The 19,493-nt window shown below is 46.4% G+C and overlaps 1 protein-coding gene across 2 annotated transcripts in view; it reads right to left on the bottom strand.

Moving 5' to 3' along the window:
• Kcnab1 (potassium voltage-gated channel subfamily A regulatory beta subunit 1) overlaps positions 1–19,493 on the bottom strand; it is a 308,966-nt gene that overhangs the window by 29,462 nt on the left and 260,011 nt on the right. For both annotated transcript variants that reach the window (XM_046431730.2, XM_046431731.2), the window contains exon 8: positions 18,463–18,549. In XM_046431730.2, the coding sequence (XP_046287686.1) occupies positions 18,463–18,549 (87 nt within the window). The remainder of the gene's footprint in view (positions 1–18,462; positions 18,550–19,493) is intronic.

The raw sequence follows: 19,493 nt of genomic DNA, 5'->3' as shown, positions 1-19,493 counted from the left end.
AGGACCTGGCTCCATTCACTGTACAGAACACGCACCAGGATTCAGGAGCAGATCGATATTGATGAACAATATGTAATCTTCTTAATAACTGTTTAGGTGGCTAATATTTTAACCTCCATTTTATTTGACAAAGAACCTGACTCATAAAGATAAAGTCACTTAGACATGGCCTCAGGAGGTGGCTTTGAAGATGACTGGTCATTCTGCAAGGCTTTGTGCCTAGTGCAGTGTGGGAGAAGGTGAGTTGGGGACAGAAAACTCTCAGGGCATTTGCCTCAGTGACTCCTCGTGTATTTGTGGGCGGCTGGTGTGTGGTAGTTCCATCCCTTCTTTTGCATTTAACATGCTGATGACTCAGTTCATGATGTGCCTGAGTCATTTGAGAAACACAAGCTATCTTTTTGGTTCCCTGAAAACCTCAAATCCAGTGACTGAAAGAGACAGACAGAGGAAGCGAAATAAAGGGTTTTGGTCTGTGTCCTACTGACGAAGCGTGGAGAAGAGTGGTCTTCACAAAACAGTTTTCAGAGATTAGGCTTTCTAGACTGGGGCTTCCCCAAAACAAGCCTGGATAAGAACAGAGCAGATTCAAGAGACCAGATAAGAATTTGCGCTGCAAGCCAAGTCAGCAAAACCTTCCTCACCTGGAGAAATGCAACCTTGTTCAGAAATCTGAGCCAAGAATGGAGGCAGCTTAATGTCTCTGAGGACACTGCACTGCCCCCTACCCCCAGCCCTCCCTAGAGGGCACAGGTCCTCACACTCTCCACTCCAACAGGAGCTTCTGATCTTGCCCACACACAATTCCAGAGCCTTACTCTGGAAGGTGGATTGTGTTGTTGAACTGGGACCCATTCAGTCTCACTTTTACCAAAGGTCCCCAGGCCCTAAACAACAGCAGTTGTGGGTAAGCCCCCCGAGGTCACAGTGAGGTGCAGACCACCTCCGCATCCGCTGCATTCAAACAGCTTGGCTACTCATTGCCCAGCTGCCCCCTGGAAAGAGTTGATGGGCGGGGTGGAGAGGCAGATTCTTAGGACTTCATTTCCGTGTCTCAGGCCGACCACTACTTATTCTAAATGCTCAAGACCTGAAATATTTCATATTCAGATTAAAAAAAAATTATCATATTTGAATTCACATAACAAGACATCACCAAATTCCATAGACACCTTGGTTGCCCAGCCCGAAGGCAACTGAAGGTAGTGAACACAAGGTCACTAGTGCACCTGGGTCAACTGCCCCACCACGCGAGCTCAGGGCTAGTTTTCCATTCATGGTGTCCTGCCAGTGCTCAAAACATTTTGGATTTTGGAACTTTTCAGATTTTGGAGTTTTAGATTAAGGATGCCTCACCCTGTGTTTCCTTCCCCCGCAGTGATCCTTCCCGCCAGCCCCGTCTGTCACCTTGTTTCACACCAAGTAAAACTCCAGGACTTAAAAATCCCATCGGAGCAACTGGACATAAGAGAAGTGCCCTGAAGTACGAGCTGGGCTTGCCGTGACCTGTCTGGGACGGACACAGGCTGCCTGGGGACTCTGCTCACGCTTGGCCCAGTGCCCTCTGCAGAGGGAGGCTCTGAGATGCTGCTGTTCTCACTGTTCTTGCTTCTTCCTCCAGAGGCAGCGACCATCCCCCAGACAGGAATGGCCAAGTGATCGGCCCAAGGCAAAGGCCTCCCTCTGTTCAATTCCCCTCGCCCTTGGCTCCCCTAACCCTCTTATTACCTCAGCTGGTCTGTCCAGCTTCTCACCTAGACCATGGCTGCCTGCAGACACTCTCCAGGAAGGAGTGACACAGAGTGTGAGTCATAAAAGTGCACCTGTCCCCCCAACGCCATCTTGCCATGGACTCACCACAACAGAGGAAAACCTGGTGACTCCCGGCTATCTGTGTAATGGCTACATGTGCTTAACACCAAATGGTAGCGATTGGGGAGACATTTCCTGTCCTCGAGAAGCGGCGTGGTATCCATGACCAGTACAGAGGACAATGTACTGTGGTCAAGCTCTGTAGGACTCGTGAGGAGTGGAATGAATTCCAGTCATTGAAAAACATCAAAAAAAAAAAAAAAGAGTAAGTAAACTCATTGCTTTGTCTGGAACAAGGCAATGAATAAGTGAAGTTAAATAAGTAAACCTAAGTAAACTGAAATTCCAGGGTTGTACAATGTTCCTAGTTTCCTAATACTAGATGGTCCTGGCTTCCCACTGATTCTAGACCACTGTAGCATGTATTGTCAAAGTTTCATAAATACTAAGGTCTGTTTCTTTGTCTTTCCTTTTTTTTTTTCTGGAAATGGAACCCAGGGGTGCTGTATCACTGAGCTACATCCCCAGCCCTTTTTATTTATTTATTCTTTATTTTTGAGAAAGGGTCTGGCTAAGTTCCTGTGGCTGTCCTTGAACTTTCGATCCTCCTGCCTCAGCCTCCCGAGTCTCTGGGATGACAGGTGTGGCCTGGGCTGCTGGTGTCTGTTTCTAGAGTCTCCAAATGGAGCATCCGCTCCTATCCAAATTGCTCCAGAACAGAAGGGGTTCAGATTTTGAGTTTTTGAATCTGGGGATTTGAACTTGGCCTCAAGAAGGTTTGGATTTAGAAGCATTTTGGAATTCAGATTTTGAGGTGAGGGTTGTTCAACGGGCAAGTCCTCCCTTCCACTTTGCTTATCTTCAAGACTGATCTCAGCTCTCCTTGGCCCTTTACTCTTCCTGATAAGTTATATAATTAGCTTATCAAACTATTTGAAAAACTTAGATTTTGGTAGGAATAGATCATTTTAGCAGAATCCACACCTTTAGGACATTAACATTTTATTCTATCTCCTATAAATGATGTGTTCTTTATAGATACTGTGGTTTTAAAAGGCCTTATAAAGTTTTATGTATCTCCCCATGTAGTCCTTGCACGTTTAAAGCATTTTGTTCCTACTTCCCTGGTGGGTTTCTTCTTTCCTGCCTGGACAGGTGTTTTGCTCTCTCCTCTTCTCCTTCCTCTCAGGAGGGTCCCCCATCCTTTCCATAGAGCATCCCCCCTGGCTTCTCAGTTTCTTTCTCTCTCTGTCATCTACACAATAAAGTGGAAGGTTCAAGGTGAGTCCCACTTTCCTGAGAGGAGAGTGGGAAGGGACGGGAGCTCATGCTAGTGTGAATGCTCCCATCACACTGGTGTCTGCTGAGAAGGATTCTGAATCTTTTAGAAATCCAGGAGCATGGTGAGGGAGCTGGCCTGGCCGGAAGGCTGTCTCAGCTGTGCTGGAGTCTGCTGCTGTGGTCCCGGCTAGTACACTGGTGTGTGGTCAGCTAAGCCCCTCAAATTCTACCATAGAACATAGCCAAGATGATTTGAATTTGGAAAATTATCAAAGCAAGAGTTACCAATTGCTCATCACTGCCACGGATGATGATATTTCCTTGAACATCTGATTTTGAATAACCCGTTTTATTCCCCAATGAATGTACCTGATGAATAATCTACAGAATGCATGCAGAAATAAGGAAATTAACCTGCTATGTAGGTACATGTGATAGAACAAGTTTATCCTAATTTTAGAATAACTAAATGAAACCCTTATGGTATATCAGAAATAATTATGGCAGAAGGAAGTTCTGGCACGTGGAAACAAGACCTAATCAGCAACACACAGCGATGTGATAGAAGTTACAGATTCTCCTCATTCAACTGTGACATTTAACAGGTCTAGAGATGATAGCTTCAAGAATTATTCGCTTTTCATTTTGATCTTGAGCTTTGGGTTGCAGTTTTTCTTACTGAGAAATGAGGCCATCTCTAACTATGTGGTGCATCAATTAGGGCTTTTATTTTTGGTAGAGGAAGTGATTGAAAACTCAGCTGGATGTCCTTAGAGCCACGAAAGAGGTGAGGTCCTAGAGGTGTGGTCACATGTGCTTGAGGAATGGTCTAACCAGCAAGTTGCTGGGGACAACTTGTTTTCCAAGCCTCTGTTCTGCTGTCCCTGGTTGTTTGCCTTAGGGCATCAGGGCAACTGTGGATGGTGGCTGAGACTGGGCTTCCTGGTACCAGTGGAGCCCAGCCCTTGGCCTCATCATTTCAAGCAAGACTCCTGGGACTTCACTGCTTGGGCCATATGAGCCAATGACTTGGCCAGTGTTATTATACATCTACCATGTGCTTAAAGAAATCAAGGCTCAAAAGGATGAAAACTTAACGGATCCGGTTTTGAATTTCCCTCTAGTGCCAGCCCCAGGCACCAACCCTATGCTAAAACAAAATGAAGCGAAACATCTTTTCCATTTCTCTTCATCCACATTTGTATTTCATGCCCACTCTTGATAATGCCATTTGAAGCACATTGAAAGTTAATAATATTTCTATCAAGTGAAGGAACCAGCCTTTGGGCATGTCAAAAGCAAATGTATGAGGCATAACATTAGCTAAAGAATTGTTTTTCAAATGTTCATTGAGCTGCATAAAAAATAAATGTAGCCAAACCTACCACTTCTACCTGGTATCCAATGTTTCTGTGCCTGTTACCAGTGGAACAGTTATGTTTATGCTTGGGAGCATCTGTCACTGTTATTCCAGTGGTATATTTCTGATCTTTTAAATTGTGTGAATGCCATCCTCTCTGGTCAGATAGACAGATGTAAAATCTTGACATTTAGCTGCTGCTTCTATTCTCCTGTCTGGAACTCTTTATTTATAAAAATCTCTGTGTATTGGCTTCTTGGGACAGGCACTTAACTCTACTTAAAAAGCAACATTGTCTTGTGGATGAAAGAATAAGGCAAGCAACTTGGCAGAGATGGATTAGCTTGAAGCATATTGACCTATTGAGGTTCTCTCCAGCAGTGCAGTCCAGCTCTCATGGGGAGCAATAGGTCCTGCTCCCCTAATAGTGTGGGCCATCTGGCTGCCCTCCTGGGTTCTGCCAAGGGAGATGCCATCTTCATCCCAGTGAGGTCAAACCTCCAAATGAGGCCTCCCTCATTCCCCACAGCCCATCTGCAGGGCAAGCTGGAGATTCATCCAGGCCTCCCTTGTCCCATCTAACTTGTCCAGTGCCTGGCAATCAACCAAAAGGCAACTTTTTAAAACTTGACATGGTGAAGTAGGATGATTTCCTCAGCCTTCTGACAGTGAACTACTGGGTCAAGAGGAGCTACCAACCCGCACTGCTGTAAAGCCAGGCTTCTACTGCTCCGTGGGCAACAGTGAGACTGGCCCCACAGCATTGGGCAACTTTCCATGTAGAAATGACAACTGGGGAGGCAGCTCTCTCCTGGGTCCCCCTGGGGTGTCCAGCATGCTTTTCCTGTCCTGGCTCACTGCTCTGCATGTTGGCCAGTACCCAGAGCCAGGGGTCTCTTTCCCTGGGGCTTTTGCTACCCATTTCTGAAGGTCTTTCCTGGACTCTCTCAGAGATGACCACTCCCCAGTTTCTCCATTGCAGGGGGCTGGGGAGCTTCTTTGTGGTAAAGCAGTGCTTCTCCTACAAAATGCCCTGACGTGGTCACAAGAGAAAGCGGTGTTAGATGGCCTTGGCTTTTTCATAAAAGCATATGCAAACTCTATTCTATACCATCAGAAAGCTCCAAAACATTAGCAATGTTTTTCTTTACATATATGATGGTTTCCTTAAATCTTCTCTCTCTCTGTATTTCTCTGGCTTTCCCCCTGTTTATTTGAGCTTTCTGTTGGAGGCCTTCTTTGAAAGTAGGTGATCCTGATCTCTGATCATGTCGAAGAGTAAGGCACTAAACTGCTTGTGGACGATGCCTGTCCACTAGTGAATTCACCGTGGGATCTTGCAGTGCCCACTGTGGGGCACATGTAGTGTTTCCCTTTGGGGGATTTTTGTCTATAACCATACTGGTATCTATTAGAACTTTTTCTGAAACAATGAATATTCTCCTAAAAAATATTCTCCGATTTTCTCCGAGGAAGGTGTGGCCTGGCTGCTGGTGACCTGCACTTGAGTGGAGAATCAAACTTCCTGATCTCATCCTCCTTCTCCCTCTTTGTAAAGTCTGCAGCTCCCCCAGCCCTGTGTCCAGCGTCCCTCTGCTTAAGAGCCTCTGGGCTCCAGCTCTGTGCTGATTGCCCTGTTGCTCGCTTTGCAAACGAGGACATGGATGGAGTCCTTCCAGGGAAGTGGAGTCCTTCTTCACTCTGCTCTTCCTGTCAGTCTCATACACCACCCTGTTCGCATCCAGGCTCACCCCTTCACACGGCACGGCTGGTTCTAGCTGAGCCACTGTCACCTCACCCAGATGGCTCCCATGCTCATTCCTCATAGTCCATCTGCAGGGAAAGTTGGAGGTCCATCCAGGCCTCCCTTGTCCCGGTCAGCTCGGCCCCTGTCATCTCCCTCAAGTCATTCCCTACACGTGCCCCCCTCGTTGGTCTCCCTGAAGTTCCTCAGACATGAAAGACTTGTCCCCTCTCAGGGCCTCTGCACTGTTGTGGCCACAGGAACAGCCTCCCATGGCTCCCCTGGCTGCCCACTTGCTCCTTCAGCCTGTTCAGCCCTCACTTTCTCCAGCCACCTCATCCTCAGCACACCCGCCTCCTTCCACCTCCAACTTTCTCTAACGCCTGGCCCCTTCTAGCATCCGACATGGTTGAGCTTGTTACTGTTTTGCTGTTCTTTCCTGTCTCCTCCAGTGGATGGACTGTCCCACGGGGTGGGGAGCTTGTCTGTCTCTTCCCCTGGTACACTGCCTGCATCCCGTGGTGCACCATGGGCACTGGGTAAATGTCAGTCGAGTATGAATGAACGAGCAAGCTGGGTTGGGGCCTGGGTGTTGGGGCTCTGCCATGCTCCTCTCTGGGCCATCCTGAGGCTACTGGTCACATTTAAAGTGCATTCTGTAGGTTTATGAGAAAATGAAAGAGAACATTGGGATCCCAGTCGGCCTTCTCTCCCTTCCGACCACTTCCTGTACCCATTCCTTTCATCCACTGGCCTTTAAAAACAACAACTCATTTTCTTAGGTAAGTAAATTCAGGGCTGACTACGTTTGGATTTTAAAGATTTGAGTGTGAAAGCATCCTGTTTAATTCTCTTGGTTTTGTATGCCTGGCTTTAGTGGAAGCCATCACAACACAGCCCCCTTTCATCCCTAAGATAAACCAGCAAGACTCAGCCTAAGGATGCACTGAGGAAGGAAGGGAGGGTTCTGTGGAACCTATGTTTTCTGTGACTTTAGTGTGACAGTTACTCCCCAGGTGGGAGCTGTGTGTTCAGATCCTGAGAGGGTTTGTGGGTGCAGAAGTGGCAGGAGAGGAGGGAGGCCAGTATACTGTGTGCATGTTTTCCAGGTGGCCAACTGCTTCATTCCTATTATAGTTTGGATGTGAGGTGTCCCCCAAAAGCTCACGTGAGACAGTGCAAGAAGGTTCAGAGGAGAAATGATTGGGTTGTGAGAGTCTTAACCCAATCAGTGAATTAATCCCCTGATAGGGATTAACTGATGGTAACTGAAGTGGTGGGGTGTGGCTGAGGAGGTGGGTACGGGGGTGTGGCTTTGGGGTATATATTTGTACCTGGAAGTAGAGTCTCTTCTCTGCTTCCTGATCATGATGTGAGTTGCTTCCCTCTGCCACACTCTTCTGCCATGATTGATGTGCAGCCTCACCTCAAGCCCCAAGGAATGGAGCCAGTTGTCTATGGACTGAGACCTCTGAAACCGTGAGCGCCTAAGTAAACGTTTCCTTCTGTACAGTTGTTCTGGTGAGGTCCTTTAGTCACATTAGTGAAAAAGCTCACTTAAACAATTCTGTAATTTGTGGAGACTTGAATCTTTTTTGAAACTTATTTTATTTTTTAATTGTTTTGTGGTGCTGGGGGTTGAACCCAGGGCCTTGTGCATATAAGGCAAGCATTCTACCAGATGAGCTATATCCCAGCCCTGGGACTTGAATCTTGAGTGCATGGGTTTTCCTAAGCTTCCAGTGACTTGCACACAGTGGTTTGTCCTATAAGTGGACAAGTTTGTTTTCTGAACCTACTGGGAAGACTCAATTTTTTTGCACGTGTAACTCAAGTCAGTGGATTTGCAGTCAGGTGTTGGAGCGTCTGTAACCAACGTGGGGAAGGAGCAAGACTCGCATCTGCGTCATTGCCCTTGTGTTCCTGCATCACCTGCTGTCTTGCCTCCAGACTCAAATTGCCATCACAGTGGAGGAAGCTGTCAGACCTCACGCTGACCCAGTGGTCAACCCTAACCCGAACAGTGAAGGGACACAGTTATCCTGGGGCCTTGGCAGACACACCAAAGAGTACCCAGCACTGCCTGTGTGGGCTTCTTACACCAAACACCCAAGCTTAGTATACACAAAAAAGCAATCAGGCAAATCCAGACCGAGATGGTCTCCAAAGCAACTGGCCTGGATTCAAAGAAAATGTCAGTGTCGTTCAAGAGGAAAAAGGTAGAAGAATCATTTCAGATTAAAAGAGATTAAATAGCCATGACAGTCGACGTGCTGTGGGATTGTTTTGTGTGCCTGTGTGTGGTGCTGGGGACCAAACACAGGGCCCCAGGCTTCCTAGGCAAGTGTCTACCACTGAGTTGCCCCCTACCCCTGTCCCCATGGTGGGACTCTTCATCAAATCTTGGGCCCCTCAACAGTGAACAAATAAATCCCAGAAAGGACATAATAGACAGTGGGAACAGTGATGGTGAGCAGCAGTTGTGCATTGAGTTAAGTTTCCTGAGTGTGATGACTGTCCCCTGCTCACAGAGAAGGGAGCCTTTTCCTCAAGAGAAATGTCACACTGAGCAAGAGAGGGCAAAATAAAGGCCAAACACTGCACAAATTTGTAAGTGCACCTCAAGGGTATTGGGGGTTGATTCTCTAAACTTTTTTTGCAGATTTTTAACTTCTTAAAATAAAAAGTGGAGGAGGAAAGAGCCATGGACCAGATCTTGCCCAGTTCTTTTTGCAAGTATGCAAAGGCTTGTCACCTCCCTCTAGCACCTCCTGTCAGTGGCCAAGCCGTGGTTGTCACCTGTCATTAGGCATTTATGTTCCTACAAGTGCAAACACCGAATGGCAGCAACCACAGCCTCAAATCATTTGTACTGGGCATTACAGTTTCCATTATGGGATCTTTTTAATCCTTACAACAGTGTTGGAATAGCCGGGGGACGGAAGTCAGCCCTTCCCATCTTACAAGTGCAGAACCGAGACACAGAGAGCCCCAGCAGCTCAGCCAATGGAGCAGACCTGACACCAGCACTTCTGTCCTCAGACTGTGTTTTCACAACACATTAAATTCCCAGAAGGAGTTGAATAAAACCACTGCCTCTCTTATTACTTCTTTTTGTGCACAGAGAAGGAGCCTAGAAGGTATTGGTTTATGACCTTGGCTGGGCGTTGGAGGTTAGCAAGGACACAGGCGGCTCTGCTCACCCCAATGCGTCAGCCTGTGGAAGGGCCTGGAGCTGCCGGGCTCCCAGCCTCACCTGTGTGGCCCACGAGCTCCAGGTGGCAACACTGTCTCCAGTCCCTGCCCCTGTCGCTGCAGATGGCCACAGTACAATAAGGAACTTCCAGAATCTTCCCGAGGCTGAGTAGATGGGTTCTCAGGATGTGGAACTGTCTTGTCAGCATCCCAGACACCTTCAGGGACGTGCCAACTCACAGAGCAGGTGCAGCCAGTCACACAGCCCGAGCAGCTGTTTCCACCTGATAGCTGGGGAACAGAAGGAGCTCTTCTCTCCCTCTTTTCTTAACCAAAAATGATTTAAGGAAAAAAGAAGAGAGAAGGTGCTTTGCAAATGTGAAGTCCAGGATACATCGCGGGAGGTGTGAAGGCCCAGACGGACGGCCTGCCTGGTTTCTCCTTGAGGCTCTCTCAGGTTAGAGGCTGGATCTCTACCTCACCACTGAGCAAAGATGTGAGAAGAACAGGGGACGGGAGGCGAAGCAGCTGAAGTGCATAGACTATCAGCACAGCCAGTCCTTCCCAGGATCCCCGCCACCAGACTTCATGGAATGAGGCTGGGAATTCTCATTTCCAACAAAAGCACAAAGTAGAGCGCCATGCCACCAGAGTGTCTTCCGGAACAGTTGTCTTCAGAACCGGTCTTCACAGGTTTTCTGCAGCCTGGGCCGTCACCTTTTCAGGGTGCTCTAGAGGCTGTTTTTCTAAAGCTCAGCTCTCACTACGGAACCCAGATGGAAGAAATCGTGTGTTACCCAGGGCTGCACACCAGGGCGGTCCACATTCAGCACTCTGAGGCCTCTGTGAACTCTGGAATGTTTTCATCAGGCCTAGAAGATTCTTCAGACCTGAGGCCGCATACCAGCAACTCTGAGCGGAGAATTCACTGTGTTACTTAAGATCATTCAGTTCTGCTCAAGAGGGTCAAAGAGATGAACCAGGAGGTGACAACACCAGGCAGAGAAGCAAGGGACTGGTGAGAAGGCGGAGAAGGCACAGGAAGGAGCAGGGATGATTGACCACCGTGGAGAGTGCGGGGACAGGGGGACGGATGGGAAGACGCAGTATCACAACACATTCACGCGCACTTTTGAAATAGAGTAAGTACAGGCTGGGGATACAGGGACATAGTTCAGTTGGTAGAATGCTTGCCTTGAATGCACAAGGCCCTGGGTTCGATCCTCAGCACCACACACACACACACACACACAAAAAAAAAAAAAAAAAAAAAGAAATAGAGTAAGTACCGTGGAACCCATGGCAACTAAATCGGCCATCTCCTGGTGACCCCTATTCCTTGAAAATCCTTTGCAGAGGAAACGCACGTAGTCCTTAGCTGTGAGTTCCAGGTGATTGCCCTAGGAGTTTCCAAGACCAAGGGTTCTGTGACCTGGGCACCTGGTCTGCGCTCACTTGCTCAAACCTCAAATCTGGTCCTCACAGCAGCACCACTGTGAAACCCACCGTGGCAGAGAGGTCAGGTCAGCACTGCGCGCCCTCAGGGCTGGGTACCTGGCTCCTTCCACACCCTGGGGTTTATCCTAATTGTTTTAGCTGCCCCTATCTCTCCTCTGACTCCTCACGATGCATTTTAATTGACTTGATAAACGTGATTCATGCATCTTACTTTTTTTGGTGTGAGCTTTCTTGAAACCTCTAGGATTACTGGTGGATGTTCAGAGACTACATTGTATTGAGGCAGTTTCTTAGGTGAAAAATTTACAGGGCGACCCTTTGACTATGCAAACAGCAACCCAAACAAAACTGATGGCTCTTACACTTTTTCTGGGGGCCGGCAGGGATTAATCCCAGGGGCACTTAACCATGGAGCCACATCCCCAGCCCTTTTTATTTTTTATTTTGAGATAGGGCCTTGCCAAGTTGCTGAGGCTGGCTTTGAACTTGTGATCCTCCTGTCTTGGCTGGGATTACAAGTGTGAGCCACCAGACCCAGCTTGATAGCTCTTCCTTTTTGAGCAGTCACCCAAAGCATTTTGCATATTTTATCTCAAATAATCCTCACACTGACCCTATAGAGTGGATAGTATGACCTGCGTTTTACAGACAAGGAAATGGAGAAGTTCATTACCTTGCCAAAGATCAATTAGCTAGCAACAGAAGGAGGCCTTGACCTGGGGTCTAACTCTAAAGCCAAACCCATTCTATTTGGGGGAGCCAATCTATTCCCCAATATCTTCTTGATCCCCCTATCTAAAGTCTGCCCCACACTTTTCTACCCTGCTGGGATTTATCTTTTTCTCACACTATTATCATCATGTAATGTAATTCTTACTCTTATTTTCTTTTTCCCCAGGAGTGTGATTTCTGTTTGCCTGTCCTATGACCCTTTGCTTCTCCCTGTGCCCAGAAGAGTGCTTGGTCTCAACAGATGTCCATTTAAATAAACAGCAGGTGTTCATTTAGTTGTCAACTGAATGAATGAGTTAATCCTAAAATGGGGGCTTTTTCCTAGAGAAATCTCTGAAAGTAGGCCGGGCAAGGGATCTCCTTTCAGGCATGACTGAAAATTTATGACTAAATTAAAGGACAGAACAAAATCTCCACAAGAACAAGTGAGTTAGAAGGAAGTTTGATTGCCAGCCCTGCAGCTTGGCTGGCTTTGGTTGATGTCTTTCCATCTTGCTGTGGTTTCGGGGCCTCAGGCTTCTGCCATGGCTATGTCTGAGAAGAGATTCGGAGAAGGTGGGGGGTTCTCTGCCTGTGCATCACGCGGGCCTCTGGAGCGGGGCTGGTGTAGGGCTGTGCCTACGTGCTGCCCCACTTAGGTGGCGCTGGGAGCATCCTCTTCATTTGGGGTTGGAAGCAGGCTCAGCTCTGAGGGAACCTGCCCAGGTGAACAGTTGGGTGGAAGCAGTCAGGATTTGAAGCTGTGTCCAGCTCATGCCCAGGTCCACACTTCAGAAACACTCTTCCAATGAGGAGGCCGCAATGAACAGAAACAGCAGCTTGTCCAGAGGATCGAACCAGAGACTGGAAGAGTTCAACCCCACCCTACGATCTTTCCTAGGGTGAATGGAATGAAATCCTCTTTTTATGACATGACTTGTCCTGTAAAGGAGGAAGTATCAGTTTATTTTAGACCAATTAGATAAAGATAGGGCTCAAGTATCAGTAAAATTTTGGTGAGTTCACAGTTAAAATGGAAATAAACTCCTTTAGTAAACTTGGAACCTTTTTTTTTTTTTTTTGTGCCACGGGCTTGGTAGGGTCTGGCTCATCTTCTTGGATCGGAAAGTCATTTTCTCCAAATTAATTTCTTGAAAACTCAGCTGTCTCAGTCTTTCAAGCCAGGAGGTTAAATTGATCTGATGGACACAAAGGCCCCTAGGAGCATCCCGGCCAGGGTCATAAATGAAATGTGTTAAATCATTTTAATTTGACATAGTGCTCCGTGGGGACACCTGTACACTAATGGATCATTCTGCATTCATTTCTGCTCCCAGTACCTGGATGCTCCTGTTTTTGCAGATAAGGAGAAGCAGGATGCAAGAGTGTCTTGGGGCTGTTTGCCAACAACCTGTCCATCTTAACATCACCTTGAAATATGTTGAACTAGACCAATATCAGAATGCTTATGGATGTCAGGGCTTGATGGATCTTCAGGTAGAGAAATATGAGATTGGATCAGTTTAACCTTAGAGCTTCATTCGTTTAATTCCCCCAAAACTTGTTCCTTCATTCATCCAATCAGCCATCCCTCCATCCAGTAATTATTTGTTGAATACCTATTATGTGCCTTCGGCTCTGTAAAGCTGGAAATAAAGTTTATAGACTCATGTAATCCAACAGAACAGCTCCTAGCCACATGTGGCCAGGAATTTGAAATGTGCTGGCCCAAATTAAGGTGAACCCATGGATTTCAAAGACTTAGTGTAAAAAAATCATATGAACTATCTCATTCATAATTTTATATTGTATACATGTGGCTTTTTTTTGATATACGGGGTTAAAGTACAAATAATATTGCAATTAATTTCTTTCTTTTTAAAATGTGGTTAATGGGACACCCAACTGCACAGGTGGCTTGCATTATGTTCCTGTTGGGTAGCATGGTCATACTACTGCAGAAGACTTCTGCCTGCTAGTCTCATTTTTTTTTTTTTTGGTTGGGGGAAGGGGATACCAGGGATTGAACTCAGGGGCACTTCACCACTGAGCCACATTCCCAGCCCTATTTTGCATTTTATTTAGAAACAGGGTCTCACTGGGTTACTTAGTGCCTCAATTTTGCTGAGGCTGGCTTTGAACTGGTGGTCCTCCTGCCTCAGCCTCCCTAGCTGCTGGGATTACAGGTGTGCAATGCTGCACCCTGCTAGTCTCGTGGTTTTTGAGACAGGTTGAGGGCACCTTCCAGGAAAGAAAATAAAACATAAAGGCAGATGGGCTGATCAGTTGTGATTAAGTAATTCTTCCAGGTTTTAGGTGTTTAAATATTTGTTCTGAAAATTTCACTTTGGAAGTTAAATGCCTAGGTTCAGTGTTCAGGGATGAGTAAAATATTGATAGTTTGGGATGTTGCATGCAGTTTTTTTTTCCTAGCATTTTCAGAGTTGCCAATGCATATCTTAGATTCCGGAATATCCTTCTGTAAGCTCTTGTTTGCATATGGCAACACTAAAAATGATGCCTTAGGAGGAAGTGAGACTTTTCTGTTACTAGAGTGGGCTGTTTGACCTGAAATTATGGGAAGTAAGTAAAGTTAACTCTTATTGGAAATTAAGACACCTGGGTCGCTTGATGCCAGCGCTAATCTCCAAGAAGGAAAATAAAATATCAAACTGTAACGAGTATGGAAATAATATTCAGTGACTCGGGAATTCTAAGAGATAAGCTAGTTTGGGCAAACAAGCTCTAGATGGAAAGTAAGGAGACTCAATTTCAAGTATTTTTTAAATTAAAAATTATTTGAAGTTTAATTCAACTTAAAAATCATCCTATTCTGAGACGAGGATGTTTTACAAGGCTGACCCACTGAACCAGGTCTCCTCTCTTTGCTGCCGCTCACGAGCAGCACCGTCGACAGTCTCCTTTGGAGCCATAGGCAACTCCATCACTTTCTTCCTGGAGCAGGGAATGGGGCCTGGCGTTTGGGAGCCAGACCACAGCGCCTAGCACAGTCCCCAGGTGCCGTCTTTGTACGTTTAGCACGACTTCGGCTGCCCTGGACTTTCTCTTGTCTGGTGAGAGAAGATGTGGAAACACACACTGGGGATTCATGAAGGTGAGGCAGCTGTGCGTTTACGTTTCATAGAGCACAAGGAACTAGGAGTAATTCCACCGGGAGGGACAGTGTCATAAGAAAGAAGAAATGGAATGCGGGGCTGATTTTTTCCTAGGGCTGGAAAACATGCCATCCTTGCCAGATATCGTAGCAGAGACAGATGGCGAGGCAGATGCTGGGGAAGAAAAATGACTTACTACTAGGTGAACCAGAAAAAACGAACGAGCAGGACAGAGGAGAGAGCACCCCTCTGCTGTCAGGAACGTCTCTCCCTGGCCCTACACCGTCTGATTGCAGGGAAATGCTTCCCGCCTTCCTGCCCACCGCACCCTTGGCATTCACAGCCATCCATTGTGGAGCTTGCTCTTTGCATGCTGGTTTTCCAGGGAAGAGTGGGAGGCTGAGGCTAATTGGCTCTGGGAGGCCAGGAGATGGTGAGGGAGACACTGCTGCTGGGCTTTTTTCTGGCTCGGTTGGTTGTACATGGCATTACAGAAACTGGATGGAACTCATCCTGGTTTAACTTAGGAATCCCCGATGAACATCGTCCCAGGGTACGAATCACACCAGTGGGGATGGAATTCTAGGCACGTTCAAGCGGAAGTCCTTTGAAATGTGACTTGGAGATGCCCATGTGGGCACATGTGACCCTGGCCACTTGCAGGGTTAGATCTGGGCTAGATCCGCACTCTTGAATGCTATGCCAATGGGTAATCAGTGATGGGCATGAGAGAGTTGACTTGGGCTGGGCTCTCATCTGGAAAGTGCTTGGGTCCCCAGGTGTAATATAAATGCTTCAGGAAAATTGTAAGTAAATGTGTGTTATGACTTCATGGAGTTGACAAGGAGTGGCTGGAACCATCTGCAGAGGCTGAGGATCTACAGTTTATACATGCAGATTTTATGCATGAATGTTAGACCATGCATGATTGGCAATCACTACGCCATCGCCTGTATTAAACAGAGATGGATGTCACTGAGCCTAAAATAGCCACTGTGAGCTGTCGGAAGGAGAAAACTGTGTGAACGAGATTAAGGATTCCCCTGCCATTAGAAACAAAGTGCTGACAAGTATCTGATGGTGGTTTTGTCACTGTATCTGGTGAAGAAATTAAATAAATAAATAATGGCTGTAGAGTAACACTGAATAACAGTTACTGATGGGTTTTGAAGGGTAACTTTGGTTATTACAACATTGACCTTATGTAAGCTGTAGAAACTCTAGGGGCGTCTACCTCTTTGGGTAAATCTCACTGCATATATACAGCTTCCATTTACACACACACACACAATTTACCAAATCATTGCAAAAAACAAATCTTAACAATATGGAATCCAGAAATAGTGAAGACTTCATCTGTCCCCAAGGTTTGGAGGAGCAGATGCAGCCAGGTCCACCTTGGCTCTTTGCTTCCTATGTCTTGAACAGGACTTTTCTTGTTATAGTAAAGCAGGAAAAAATTAATTGTAAAGAACGTGTTTCCAGAGACTTGTCCCAAGCTCTGGCATTTCCAGGGGGCCCACCTGGGACCGACAGGTGCCCTGAGTCGGAGGACACCATTTCTGAGGGCTGTTTCTGTCTAGCAGGTGAGAACCGCCCATGGAGCACCTTTGCTGAGTTCTCCAAAAGAAGCCTCAGAGCGTGGTGGGCCTGCTGGGGTGGGCCTCTCACCAGGCATGCGGGCCAGCAGGTGACCTCCTGCCCTGTTACCACGCTCCTGGCCCTTACCCACCCGTGGCCAATCTCCATTTCTTTCTTTCTTTTTTTCTTTTTTTTAGAGAGAGAGAGAGAGAGAGAGAGAGAGAGGGAGTGTGTGTGTGTGTGTGTGAGAGAGAGAGAGAAAGAGAGAGAGAGAGAGAGAGAGAGAATTTTTTTTTTAATATTTATTTTTTTTTTTAGTTTTCGGCAGACACAACATCCTTGTCTGTATATGGTGCTGAGGATCAAACCCGAGCCGCACGCATGCCAGGCGAGCGCGCTACAGCTTGAGCCACATCCCCAGCCCCCAATCTCCATTTCTTAATATCCTGCCTTCTGCTTCTGAGTCTGGACAATGACTCATCATAGACTAGCTTCCTATCTCTCTTTGTGGAGGTTTATGTGAGAAACTTAGGGAGAGTATAAATTTTCTCTAAGTCCAGCAGAGGCAAGACACTGCCTCAGTTACAGACTATCAGACAGCAGTAATCTATTTTTGTTTTAATACTTTGAAGCTCCCTTCTAAGGCATTTCAACACATGATGAGTGTTTACATAAGAGACACTATTATCTTGCTAGTGTACCATAGTTTGAGAATTTCCTACACACACACACACACACACACACACACACACGATGCAAATTATGATTCCTGTTTGAGAGACTGCTACAATATATCCCTAAAATTAAAGGTAGGGTTAAGATAGGGGAAAAAAAATTCCTGAAGACTCTCATAGGGTCTGCTGTCCTGTAAATGTACATGGTATAATTGCTAAGGACACTGTTCCAAAGAGGAAAATAGTCACGAGGCACTTAAACTGTGAAGTCACTTTAGTGCTTCTAAGTGGCATTTTATTTGATGCTTTTTCTGACTAGCTTTAGTGCTGTTTTAGTGTGTCATTGAGAATGATCTGATATATTATCCTTGCAATGATAACTTTGTATACTAATGAAATGTTTATGGTTTGCTTTATCAAACACCTGATCTCTTCTCTGACAAAGATATGCAATCTTATATCATTTCCATGGATAGTTCCCAACAGGGATGCTGCATTTAACTCCTAATTTACCCAGAATCAAGAAAGCAAAAAATTCTAGGAGAAATTTTTATACATAAACATGTTCCATGAAATTGCTTATGCTCATAATTGCCATCCATATGTTCTTTGATCATCTACACTTTTCTATAAATTCTATAACCCTACAGCAAGAATAAATATCAACAGAACCCCATTTATCACACGACCCTGCACTTCCTTTCAGATGATCAAAGACAAAAATTACCTTCAGTGCAATTTTATTCTAATTCTTTGAAAAATTGATAAACCATATCATATTGTAAAACTCAAATCACCCAAACATCCCTTCTCTTTTCCCATATCTCCACTCTCTGTCATCTCAGTTAAATGACAACCTCGATGATGAACCTCAACTAAATAGAATATACTTTACATTATCCTCTCAAACCATCTTCTTTCTCAATCGTCCTAAGTATGTTTGGCAAACAAATGTCAATTGAATAACATCTTGTTTTAGGAATAAGCTTGTTCTTCTGGCAGTCATAATAGAAAGGAGATGGGATGTCTTGGTTTCTCCAGGACCTATGTCCAAACTACGGTGAGGCGTCTTGTTTGGAGTGGTCCCTCCTGCCCAGCCTCCTCTCAGGGTACCACTAGCACTTGTCACCACAGGTTGGAAGCTAATCAGACTTGGAGTCATTGTAAAATACAGGTCCCCCAGAGGACTCACCCTGAAATAATGATGGCCAGTTACAGAATCCCCCTCCAATTAATTTCATTGTTTTAGTTGATAAAATCACAAAGGTGAAATGAACAGGAAAAAAAAAAAATGAGCACTAACCACCAGGAGTCACAGTCTAATGCCTTCAGTGCTAGGAGAGAAAAACCGAGATGTGACAACCTTGGCTCTCAGGGCAAATACTGAGCCTAAAGGAACCCATCAGAGTTTTCCATTTTTCTTATTCAATCAGACTAGTCTGTATATATTTCATTTCCAACTGTGAGTAGACTGAGCCCTCAAGCTGGAATCAATAGTTCTAGAATCTTCTATGGACTCTCTTCACTCACCTTCCATGGGCGTGTTGCTGTCTGGACGGTTTGCAAAGACGACGTCCACATACTCCAGCTGCAGCCTTTGGAGGGAGCCCTTTAGTCCTGGGAGCAGAAGTGGGAAAAACAAAAAGTAAGTACACACACTACTGCAAAGAGTTTAAGTTGGCTCCCTTCAAGAATTTACTTAAAAAAGAAAAAGGGGGGAAAAAAAAGAAAGAAAAGCATTGGATTAGTTTAAAAAACACATTGAAGGGGTTAGGGCAGGATGGAACTTGATTATTTGAGTCACATGTGAACTCATCTTCACAAGAGCTAAGAAAACCTGTGCGAGTGCAGTACCTGGCTTTGGCATATCAAGAAAAGATGTGCTCGCTAAAGAAGGCAGGAGGACAGAGTTGCCCACACCCTGCTCCAACTCGGGCAGGGACACATCCTGGGGAGATGGGGGAGGGCATTCAGTGCCCAAAGCTGGGCAGAGCCCCACTGCTCCTACTCCAGGCCAGTGCTCATGGACAAAGCTTGTGGATCTACCCTGAGGCAGGCAGGAACCCACAACCTCGGGGAGATGGACCTGGATTTCAGTCTGCTCTGGTGCCAGCCATGCATTAGCCTGCAGGGGGCTCAGGTGTGACTCAGCTCAGCAGCAGCTGAGGGACAGCTGCTACCAGTCCTCCTCAACCTCAGGCAGCACAGCTCAGAATGATTCCATCGTTAGCCAGTTTCAGCAGGGAAGTGAGTATAGGGCTGTTACTTGGAACTGAGTGCTGGGCCTGCCAGTGAAACTCAACGCTGGGAAGAACCTCATAGACCTTGCCCCCAGGCCAGGGCTCGAGGACCTGCAACCCAGTGAGATGGACCCGTGCTCTAGCATCACCTCTAGCTGGTCGCTCTAGCGTCAGGCTGCAACTAGACCTTAGGAGTAGGCAGGAAATAGCAGCATGGGCCTTGTTCTTGGCTCTGGTACTGAACTCATCAAGCTGTGGGCTCCAAGCGTGACCCAGCATTTGGTGCCCAGGCATGGACCCTCCACAGTGAGGCCCATTCTG

Source organism: Marmota monax, unplaced genomic scaffold, assembly GCF_021218885.2.
Source record: "Marmota monax isolate L192 unplaced genomic scaffold, Marmota_monax_Labrador192_F-V1.1 WCK01_AAM20220418_F8-fsc00022, whole genome shotgun sequence".
In the NCBI taxonomy this organism is placed as follows: domain Eukaryota; kingdom Metazoa; phylum Chordata; class Mammalia; order Rodentia; family Sciuridae; genus Marmota; species Marmota monax.
Note: the sequence above shows the minus strand (reverse complement) of the source record. Positions and strands in the feature narration are given on the sequence as shown.